General features: G+C 41.7%; 1 protein-coding gene across 3 annotated transcripts in view; it reads left to right on the plus strand.

The window, feature by feature from the left end:
* LOC105031273 (protein FAM184A) overlaps positions 1-12421 on the plus strand; it is a 249226-nt gene that overhangs the window by 156817 nt on the left and 79988 nt on the right. For all 3 annotated transcript variants that reach the window (XM_020044400.2, XM_013132781.3, XM_029125749.2), the window contains exons 11-12: positions 836-989; positions 8241-8368. In XM_020044400.2, coding sequence (XP_019899959.2) covers positions 836-989; positions 8241-8368 — 282 coding nt within the window. The remainder of the gene's footprint in view (positions 1-835; positions 990-8240; positions 8369-12421) is intronic.

The raw sequence follows: 12421 nt of genomic DNA on the forward strand, positions 1-12421 counted from the left end.
AGACAGCTGAGCAAACCTATTTCCTACATCTGAATAGGTTTAAGTTTGAAGAAAGCCAAAGGATGCTTCCAGCCAACAATGTCTGCTGCCAACTGTTAAAGATGTGGGGGATCTGTAATGGTATGGGCAGCCATCTTGCGGGGGTCATTGATTGCTCTGCATAGTTGTTTAATAGCCAAGCAATATGAAGCTATTTTATAGGACCAAGTGCACCTTATGGTTTAAACACTGTTTCCTTATGATTATAATACCCCCATACACACTGCTAAATGCTTTAAAAGTTTTTTTATGTACACCCTGATAACATCAAACACCTTCCATGGCCACCCCAATCACCAGATATTAACATAATTGAACCTTTAAGGGAAGATCTGGAGCGCAGAGTGCAAAGAAGATTTCTACATCCTTCATTCCTCCTCACCTTTTTGAAGAATATCCCTCTAAACTTAATTCAGGACTTCTATGACAGCATTACATGAAGGATTGGAGCTGTTTTATAGGCAAAGGATCTGGCCATACTCCTTATTTGGTCCATGATATGAATATATTGTAAGGTCTCTGTATTTTTTCCGGAGCTCTATATATTAATGTACCCAATGCCCTCCCTCCCTCTTGTGTTCCTGTCCCTATTTAAAAGTTTTGTATCTTGTCTGTCATTGTTTTTGATTCTGTTCATATCATGTTTAGTTTTATGTCTTACTTATTATATTATGTGTCCTGCCTCCTACATGCAGTGTTAATATATATACATGAAGGAGTTTATGTAGTACATATTAACCCTTATTTACAATGATTTGTTGATCAATTAAATTTTGTGTGTGTGGTTGGGAGGTAGGCTTTGGAGGAACGTTTGAAACAGGAGCAGAGGGAGGAGGTGCTTGCGCTGAAAGATGTCCACAGACGCACACTGGACATCCTCAGACAGCAGTCTGAACAGGAGCTGCAGACACTGCGCTTTGAATTGGAGGACGAAGGCAAGGCCATGCTGGGTGAGAGTGTCATACATTAGACAATATTTTTCAGACATTAGAACTGCCATAAGCCAATGTCCATTATTGTGTGATTTTGTACTCCACAAAAGGTTTCAGATGCATTTGGAAGATGGTCAGGGTCTTTACTGTCCTGAGATCAGCTTACCAGGACAGAATTGCCAGGGTGGTGCAGATGTTGCTCATCTAATTCCAGCTCCAAGTGGGCGGTCCGCAATGGGGCACGCCTCGTTATACTGTGGTATACCGCAGCACGCTACACTGCCATGCGGCATGGACAAAAACATTAAATAAAAAATAAGAATGGCCACGGGGGGCATCTGAGGGAACGTCAATACCTTATGTTATTGAAGTGTTAACTGCTTCTAATTCAAACCTATGGCCATAAGAAAACATTCAAATGAGCGGAATATTGTCTACTATAATCCTATTCATGGATTGCTGTGTTGCTGAGTTTGATTCCATAATCAAATGATTCCATCATATTCCTACTTAATTTGCCAAATTCATGCTAGCAGAGCAGGTATTAATATTTACCCAGGTGCTGATCACCCTTCACTAAATGAAATCAATGGATGAATGGGCGATACTCCCAGAAATAAGATCAGAGCCTAGGGTGAATTGGAATTAATTTAAAAATGAGGACAAAGAGGTTAGGCCTAGGGTTGAGAAATATGGCAGCAGCATGATTCCATATTTTAATTAAAAAAATATTGCATTGTTTTTAATGGAAGACATGGGTTTGCTCTTCTAAATGGTTGCACCCACCTAAGCAGACTTTGCACAGTCGCTAAATCATCTGAGGTCACCCCAAGTTTGGTTTCCCACAATGCTGAATAAAAACAATTGGCACTCATGATTCAGTGAACTCTACAACTGATCGCATCAAGTGGTTGAAAACGTACCTAAGGTACAGTATGGGAGATGCGCAAAACTGCAACTTCCTTGCTGGCCATCAACTCTAAAAGAACAAAAGCCTTGGATACCCAGATAATAATGAATGCGGCTGTGAACCACAAAAACAGGTGAATTGTCCTTCTGTGAATGAAACAACTTGGAAAAGAACTGGTTATATACAGAGGGGAGAACAAGTTTTTGATACACTGCCGATTTTGCAGGTTTTCCTACATACAAAGCCATAGACTGTATATATAATGGACGACGCCCTTTCGCTCTTTTCCATTGGTGAAAAATGAAGCCACCAGTGTCCTGATACGGCGCGGACATCTTGGACTTGCGTCTGCGCAGATAGCAATCTTGGGACCAGTTCTGCGCAGTAGTTATGCGCAGTAGCGAGAAGGAAGTAAAGCCGTAAAGCCGCGAAATCAACGGCGCCACCCCTGTGCCCCGCCCTCACTCTCCCTCGCAGAATGCGCATACCGTAATCAATCGCAAGTCCAAGTACAGTACAACCTTTGCTTGTTAAACCTAGACGATATGTTATAGCCTAACTTACATCATGTTTAACCTTAATTTAGAATAGGCCTAATACAAAAATAATTGGTAACTTCTAGCTAACGATCACCTGCTAGCTATTAACATGGCTGTTAACGAGGCTTGTTGTCTTTTAGCTAACGTTAGCTAGCCCATTACATTTATTTACTAATTAAATAGCTTATAAATGTAACTTACCGAAAAAAATTCAAAGATCGATTGGAAATGCCAGATCGGTTAGCACAATGTACTGCAGAACAACCCATTATGTCCGTGTGAAATTATATCAATTATAGAAATTTAGAGATTAAATGTAAAGTTCCAATCTCCTCAGTCCTCCGAAGATTCAGTGGCTCCTCGGCTCAGATAGCTGTCAATCACAGCTGTGAATCACGACGTCACACCACCGTTTTTAGAGCATTAAATAACTAACTAAAAACAAACTTATTTTAAAAACAAACTCTTGAATTTACATTAGCGTGATACAAACTACAGTAAATGACAGAAACCAGCTTCGGAAAAAATATATTTGAAGGGTAATTTAATTGTTTAGTTGATCTCGCGTCCCATTGAATAACATGGGGAGGGCGGGGTTTATGACCTATACTGGGACCACTCACCAGGGGGCGATCGAGACGTTTTGGCTTCACTTTTCAGGGCTTGTACAAAGCATGTAGAGGTCTGTAATATGTATCATAGGTACATTTGAGAGACAGAATCTAAAACAAAAATCCAGAAAATCACATTGTATGATTTTTAAATAATTAATTTGCATTTTATTGCATGACATAAGTATTTGATCACTTATCAACCAGTAAGAATTCCGGCTCTCACAGACCTGTTAGTTTTTCTTTAAGAAGCCCTCCTGTTCTCCACTCATTACCTGTATTAACTGCACCTGTTTGAACTCGTTACCTGTATAAAAGACACATGTCCACACACTCAATCAAACAGACTCTAACCTCTCCACATTGGCCAAGACCAGAGAGCTGTGTAAGATTGTAGACCTGCACAAGGCTGGGATGGGCTACAGGACAACAGGCAAGCAGCTTGGTGAGAAGGCAACAACTGTTGGCGCAATTATTAGAAAAAGGAAGAAGTTCAAGATGACGGTCAATCTCCCTCGGTCTGGGGCTCCATGCAAGATCTCACCTCGTGGGGCATCAATGATCATGAGGAAGGTGAGGGATCAGCCCAGAACTACACGGCAGGACCTGGTCAATGACCTGAAAAGAGCTGGGACCACAGTCTCAAAGAAAACCATTAGTAACACACTACGCCGTCATGGATTAAAATCCTGCAGTGCAAGCAAGGTCCCCCTGCTCAAGCCAGCGCACGTCCAGGCCCGTCTGAAGTTTGCCAATGACCATCTGGATGATCCAGAGGAGGAATGGGAGAAGGTCATGTGGTCTGATGAGACAAAAATAGAGCTTTTTGGTCTAAACTCCACTCGCCATGTTTGGAGGAAGAAGAAGGATGAGGACAACCCCAAGAACACCATCCCAACCGTGAAGCATGGGGATGGAAACATCATTCTTTGGGGATGCTTTTCTGCAAAGGGGACAGGACAACTGCACCGTATTGAGGGTAGGATGGATGGGGCCATGTATCGCGAGATCTTGGCCAACAACCTCCTTCCCTCAGTAAGAGCATTGAAGACGGGTCGTGGCTGGGTCTTCCAGCATGTCAACGACCTGAAACACACAGCCAGGGCAACTAAGGAGTGGCTCCATAAGAAGCATCCCAAGGTCCTGGAGTGGCCTAGCCAGTCTCCAGACCTGAACCCAATAGAACATCTTTGGAGGGAGCTGAAATTCCATATTGCCCAGCGACAGCCCCGAAACCTGAAGGATCTGGAAAAGATCTGTATGGAGGAGTGGGCCAAAATCCCTGCTGCAGTGTGTGCAAACCTGGTCAAGAACTACAGGAAATGTATGATCTCTGTAATTGCAAACAATTGTTTCTGTACCAAATATTAAGTTCTGCTTTTCTGATGTGTTAAATAATTATATCATGCAATAAAATGCAAATTAATTACTTAAAAATCATACAATGTGATTTTCTGTATTTTTGTTTTAGATTCCGTCACTCACAGTTGAAGAGTACCTATGATAAAATCAGACTTCTACATGCTTTGTAAGTGGGAAAACCTGCAAAATCGACAGGTTATCAAATACTTTTGCTAAGGAAATTGTGATGGTCCCTTCCTTAAGGGGCCATTCCGCTGCGTGTCTTCTGTGTTTCCTTGTCTTGTCCTTGTATGTGTAATGGTCCCTTCCTTAAGGGGCTATTCCGCTTCGTGTTTTCTGTGTTTCCTTGTCTTGTCCTTGTATGGTCTTTCCTGTTCTTGTTTCTGTTCAACGTTATATTCAGTTCACCTGTGTTTTAGCCCCCACCTGTTTCTGTTTTCCTCGTTTTCTCAGTGTATTTAGTTCAGCCCTTTTCTCCTTGTCCTTGTGGGTCATTGTGTGTGTATATGTCGTGTACGCCTGTTGTGCCTGTTGTGCCTGTTGTGCCTGTTGTGCCTGTTGTGCCTGTTGTGCCTGTTGTGCCTGTTGTGCCTGTTGTGCCTGTTGTGCCTGTTGTGCCTGTTGTGCCTGTTGTGCCTGTTGTGCCTGTTGTGCCTGTTGTGCCTGTTGTGCCTGTTGTGCCTGTTGTGCCTGTTGTGCCTGTTGTGCCTGTTGTGCCTGTTGTGCCTGTGCTCCTGCGCCATTGGACTTTTTGTAGTGCCCGGCACTCGTTTACGTTATTCCTTCGTTTGTTTAATAAAAAGGGGAAACCCTATGGACTTCTGCATTTGCCTCCGTCTCCATACCTAACAGCGTGACAGAAATAAAGAATCCAGATACAGTTCCCATCTTTTTGTACTCTTCAATTCCCGTCTGTACTAGATAAACTCTCAAAGTAACAGTTACAATTTTCTCTTAAAAACCTCTATTTTAAAGAAAGTCTCAACCCAGTGTGTCTTTCAACCTATTTGATGTTTGAGGGCTAACTGATGGTCGTAACCAGTCTGAAGGAACTGGATTTTGACCCTTTTAAGATTTATTCCAAATAGCCAATGAATTACTGTAATTAATGAATATAATTTATAAAGAGAGTATTACAATTACAGTACACGTATCAAAGACAGGAAGTTCTCTGGAGATTGAAGATGCAGGCAGGAGTGATGAAAAATGCTTTCCCAAACTCTACTCTGGTTTATAAGGTGCGGGGGATGATTTACTGACCTAAGGATAACAAAACCTTGTCCTGAAGAATAAACCGCTTATCAATTAAGGACACATTCCAATCTGTTCTGGGGCCATCTCATATGACTGAGTGATGTTATCTTGAGAAACAAGCCAGTTAGGCAATAGCAAGCAAACTGTTTTCTCCCAGCATTCACACCTTAAAGAAACATCTGTTAACTGTGAACATTCCAGTGATTGCCTACTAGGACAGAAATGAAGTTCATAGGTATACATGTCTATAAAAAAATAAATAAAGTAAATAAACATGGAATTAACATTTTCCGGTTTCTTCAAGTCAAAACCAGAATAATGAACTCTAAAGAGTTCAGATGAGTCCAACACCCAATTTATACAACCCCCTGTTAGTGCGTCTGCACTTTTGTGGTCTGTGTCTTTACAATTTAGATCAAATAAACTTCTCAAATTGGTTTTTATAAAACAACATTTGATGCAGAAATATTTTCTCAGTTTCAATAAAAATATAACAAAACTTAGTAAACATGTAAGGAATAAAAAAAATGTGCTCCATGCAACTTTCTACCCACTTATTCCATAATGCATGAGATCAATATGATTACTTACAATCAAATATCAAACAACCAAATTGAACAGTCACATTCTCATAGTCACTATTCATCCCAACAAATTAATTCTTAATTTTTTAAACCAAATCAAAATGGTAAGATGTATTCTATTCAACCATAAACATGTTAGATTTTACATCAAACAAACAATTTCCAAAAAAAACTAATACTGTGAATGGACACTAAGGGATGCCAATTTTAACAGATGTCAATTTTCTAACTATGTTATAACTATGCAAACATTAAAATCCAATTCTTCATGTAACTATTTAATTCGCTCTGAAATTTTAGGTCAGCTCTTTTAATAATTAATCATATCATATATTCCCCCCTGCTTTCACGTCATGAAGTCACAAAATTACTCATGAGAGAAAGCAGTACACAGAACGGACATGAGAAAAGAAAATCTAATCTAATATTCATTAAAAAAAATTACGATAAAAACACAACATCCACAAACAAAATCAAAAACAACAAAGTCGCAACACGGTCGCTTGTGTGAGGGAATTATAAACTATATAACCCATCGACAAATGTGCCTTACACAGTGAAACAACCCTCATATTTGCATATGAACCGTAACAAACATTTTCATTGTCACAGGCAATGGCCACAGTACTTTGTCACAACACAAACATAATGTCTTGATAAACCCCTAAAGTTTGGGGAATTTCTCCAACTTCAAAGCATGTCTAGCTTATTCCAAATAGTGGCGGTCAGCCAAAACCAAAATCACAACTTTCATGCATATTGTCACGTCCTGGCTATGCCCCTAGCCATCTCTGCGCTGGGCTGGGGGCATAGACATTTCAACATGAAAGCTATTGAAAGAAAATATATTTAGCTCGCACTTAACCCAAAACTGAATATACTCATGTTGGGAATATGACCACAGATGAGACCAGTCTGAACACTTGATTTTAACCCCAAGTAAGAGGCAACTTTGATTTAATGGGAAAGGTTGGTAGAGGCCCACAAAGTGATGGTAGTTCCACAAAGTTTAGCAGTTTATTTTAAATTATAGGGACGTGTCAAAAGCTTACAGAAAAAATGTCTGAGGTATCTCTGAGGTAAATACATGAACAGTCAGTATTTATTACAGTTAAAAGGGGTGTGGTAAGATACTGCCCAGCTGTCCTATGTCAATGATACACATTCCCTATGTTCTGTCAAAACCTTGGTTTTATCCAAGGGGCAGGTTGTCCTCCCCCACATTAAACCAAGGACCTGTGGGTAACCCTTTCAACTCTGAAGGGGTACACAGCATCTGGACAAAGGACATATATACTGATGGTTTAAACAGATAGACAGATTTATTTGAGAACCCAATGATCTACTGATACCATTCAATGATGACCAAAAACAAATACCAGATCCCCCTCTCTCACATTCCTTTTCTTATCTAAACTAGTAACCCATTTATACATGTATAGGACTCAGTTCAAGAATTTCCATAACAGTGTGCCTGGTTTTGGCCCAAAATAAAACACTTCAAAATCTGCTCACCAACCAAACTGAAAGTCCCGAAGTGACAGAAGACATCAAAGTGACAGAAGCCGCCCTGTATTTACTGCTATACTGCTATGTGTGCAGATGAATGGCAGTAGTTTTTTTTTCAATTCTAAATGTATCACATAATACAATGGAATATGATAGTGAAAGGGTATAAAAGAAAATCCAAAGGCACTCTATATGGGAAAAGTGGTGAGGCAGCAACATCTAGTGCCAAACACTGGTGTTTCTGGAGGAATGCATCATACTCTTCTTCCACTGCTTCCCAGAACTATTTTTCTAAGATCCTTTTTATCCTCCCCCTGATTGGGGGCAGGTGTGCCCAATCAGGCATGATGCTGATGCAGGACTGGCACAGTCACCCCACAATGTTCATTTTATGTTCATATTAAACAGCCAAGAATCCCTGGCCTATATTAGTTAATTTTGAGAGCTTGACACAAATTTAACATGAAACATTTACCCCCACTCCTCCTTCTCCCCTGTAGCCTCCCTGCGCTCTGAGCTGAACCACCTCCATGCTACAGCCATTGAGCACCTACGCCAGATCCACTTGAAGGATAACACTGCTGCCAAACTAAAGCTGGAGGGTGCTCTGGAACAGAGTCAGCAACAGGTCAGTTCTGAGTTGCAGGGAGGAGTGGAGTGGGTTAAACCAATATTGTTTCTCAGACACTTCATTCATTCATCTTCTTCCGCTTATCTGGGGCCGGGTCGCGGGGGCAGCAGTCTAAGCAGAGATGCCCAGACTTCCCTCTCCCTAGACACTTCTTCTAGCTCTTCCGTGGGGACACCGAGGCGTTCCCAGGCCAGTCAGAAGACATAGTCCCTCCAGCGTGTCCTAGGTCTTCCCCGGGGTCTTCAGTCATACAGGGACCTGACAGCCCTTAGCAAGGGACCCAGGACCCCATACTCCCGAAGCACCCTCCACAGGATGCCACGAGGGACACATTCAAATGTCTTCTCCAAATCCACAAAACACATGTGGATTGGTTGGGCAAACTCCCATGAACCCTACATCACCCTGTAGAGGGTATAGAGCTGGTCCAGTGTTCCACGGCCCGGACGAAAACCACACTGTTCCTCCTGAATGTGAGGTTTTACTATCGGCTGTATTCTCCTCTCCAGTACCCTGGCATAGACTTTCCCGGGGAGGCTGAGAAGTGTGATCCCCATATAGTTGGAACACACCCTCCTTAAAAAGAGGGACCACCACCCCGGTCTGCCATCCCAGAGGCACTGTCCCCGACCGCCAGGCGATGTTGCACAGGCGTGTCAACCAAGACAGCCCCACAACATCCAGAGACTTGAGGTACTCAGGACAGATCTCATCCACCCCCGGTGCCTTGCCACCGAGGAGTTTCTTGACTACCTCTGTGACTTCTGCCCGGCTGATGGACGAGTCCACCTCTGAGCCCTCCAGGTGTCACAGTCGTTGCCCACGTGGGCGTTGAAGTCCCCCAGTAGAACGATGGAGTCCCCAGTCAGAGCACTTTCCAGCACCCCTCCTAGAGACTCCAAGAAGGTCGGGTACTCTGCACCGTAGGCACAAACAACAGTGAGAGACCTATCCCCGACCCGCAGGCGCAGGGAAACGACCCTCTCGTTCACCGGGGTAAACTCCAACACATGGCGGCAGAGCTAGGGGGCTATAAGCAAACCCACACCAGCCCGCTGCCTCTCACCATTGGCAACTCCAGAGTGGTGAAGAGTCCATCCTCTCTCAAGGAGTGTGGTTCCAGAGCCCAAGCCGTGCATAGAGGGGATCCCAACTATCTCTAGTCGGAACCTCTCAACCTCACGCACAAGCTCAGGCTCCTTCCCCGCCAGCGACGTGCCGTTCCACGTCCCTAGAACTAGTTTACGTGTCCAGTGATCGGGTTGTCGAGGCTCCCGCCTTCGACTGCCGCCCGATCCTCTACGCACCGACCCCTTATGGTCCCTCCTGTAGGTGGTGAGCCCACGGGAAGGCGGCCCCACGTCGCTCCTTCGGGCTGAGCCCGGCCGGACCCTGTGGGGAAAGACCTGGCCACAAGGCGCTCGCATTTCTCAGACACCATATCCAAAAAAAAAATCACCAGATGGCAGTGAACATTTGCTGTAAAATCATTAGCCTATCAAAGAGCTAAAACAGTATCTGAAAAGGATGTCCCTTTTTAAAGAAGAGCTTATTTTACCTAATGTAGTTTTCAGTCTCTCTCATTATGATATGCACCTGAATTCAATGTTGGTTTCTGAACCATCTGACCCCGGCATCTATAAAGATGTCTTTATGCTTCCAGTTGTTCTATGGAGATTTTCTAGCCACTGTACTTCAACATGGTCTTGTGTCTATAGTCAAACATGTGCATTTCTCAAAAATCTGTTATCATAAAACTGCATTTCTGTTTTGCTATATGTTGCTCCATTTCCCCCTTTTCAATTTATGGGATTTTTTTGGTGGGATAAAAAATTTACACTACCGTTCAAAACAAACAAATGCCTAGTTTTTGAAAGAAAAGCAATTATTGTGTCTAATAAAATAACAGCTAATTAATCAGAAACACAGTGTACACATGGTTAATGTTGATATTTTCTTCTACATAGGCATACAGAGGCCCATTATCAGCAACCATCTGTGTTCCAATGGCACGTTGCCCTTGCTAATCCAAGTTTAAAATTCCAAAACGGCTATTTGATCATTAGAAAACGCTTTTGCGATTATGTTAGCACAGCTGATTAGCACTGTACTGATTAAAGAAGCAATAAAACTGGGCTTCTTTAGGCTAGTTCAGTATATTCTGTATCAGCGTTTTTGGTTCGATTACAGGCTCAAAATGGCCAGAAACAAAGAGCTTTCTTCTGAAACTCATCAGTGTATTCTTGTTCTGAGACATAAATGCTATCCCTTGTGAGAAATTGCCAAGAAACTGAAGATGTCATACAATGATAATGAGCTCATACTACATACTCCCTTCACAGAGCACTGGCTCTAACCAGATGAGAATTAGGAGTGGGAGGCCACGTTCCACAACTATGCAAGAAAACAATTGTGTCTAGTTTGAGAAACAGACACCTCACAGGTCCTCAGCTGGCAGATTCATTAACCGTTTGACGCGTTCGGTCACACCAGTGTGATCAAGCTAGAGTGGTCCCTGAAGCGTACGATCACACTGGTGTGATTAGAACGTCTTGTTTAGAACGCACCATTAGCATGCATAGCTACAAGTAACGTAACAATGGCTGGTAAAACCACGCTATTATTTACTCACATTTAGCTCAAACAGTGTTTATAACTTATTGTAATTGTTTCAACACCATACTATGATATTAACCAGGTAGAAAGCATTCAAATCGGTAGTGTAGTGTTCCTTACCTAGCAAGTTGACTGTTCAAATGCTGGCGTGAGGTCAAATGCTGGAGAGAGTACTGAAGTCAAGCGCAAAAAAACTCACGCTGGGGGGTCGGTGGGGAATATTTGAAACTCATGCGTGAAAAGGTTAAATAGTACCTGCAAAACAACAGTGTCAGTGTCAACAGTGTCAACTGGCCTTCTAGGCAGAGTTGCAAAGAAAAGGCCATAATGACCAATAAAAACAAAACATTAAGATGGACAAAAGAACTCCCGGAGTGCCCTTCTTGGCAAAGAATGATCCTGAAGTTTATGAACTGAACATGTTTAGGTACAATGTTTTATGTGCCAAGCGCACAAATCTGAGGAGACACTGGCTTGAGATAAGCACTGAAGCTAACTGTTTGATCAGTTGCTTGTTGATTTGGGAAATAATAGGCAGTAGGCTGTATGCATTCAAATTACGGTAGACATTGAAAATATTAAAAACATATCATTGTATGTATTAAAATGAGACGACGATCATAAGGTCTTAAAAACAAAATAGGAGTGATTCAGACCTGAGTGATTTAGACTCAAGTGACTTTATTGGTGATATTCATTACACCTGCCTTACTTCAAGATTTGATTAAATTCATTAAGTGCAGATATTGCGGTGCATACCATTTAAAGTTATGGTACAATTTAAGAAACAACTAAACCTGCCTCCAGAGCAGCCAAACTAAACTTAGATGAATAGATTTATGAATAGACATCCTGTAAAATGCTATTCCAAGTGTGTTATTGCACATTATTTTTGTTTTAGCAATTACACTCTTATTACACATGTAAAAAAAAACATTGTAATTACACTTCTGCAGTCGGCTCTGTTGCTCCATATGAATAGCTACACCAAATATGTTGTCTCTGTAGTTAATCCTAACGGTAGCTGTCCCTCCTACAGCTAGATGCTGACCCTCAAACATAACCTGACATCTGATTTCAGAGGTAAGAGTAATTCTACTTAGAGATTGAGTAGATATGCACAATATATTACACATCTCACCTAATATTGGAGGTTTAATAAATAGTATCAGTAATCAGTAATGCTTCTTTAACTGACAAACACAACTGGCTAACTTCCCATGCTTAATGCCTGGTTACAATGTTTTCTTCAAACAATCAAATGTTATGTATGAACAATGTAATTATTTTCTTATTAACTGTCAAGTTGAAATATTCTTTATTTTGTACCTAAAATATGTAAAATAATAGTTTTTTATAGGTTTGCTGTATTCAGTATTTTTTCAAGTGAGAAACTCCACTGGGGTTCATTGATAATTACTTATACCTCATGCA

Source organism: Esox lucius, chromosome 15, assembly GCF_011004845.1.
Source record: "Esox lucius isolate fEsoLuc1 chromosome 15, fEsoLuc1.pri, whole genome shotgun sequence".
Lineage (NCBI taxonomy): Eukaryota > Metazoa > Chordata > Actinopteri > Esociformes > Esocidae > Esox > Esox lucius.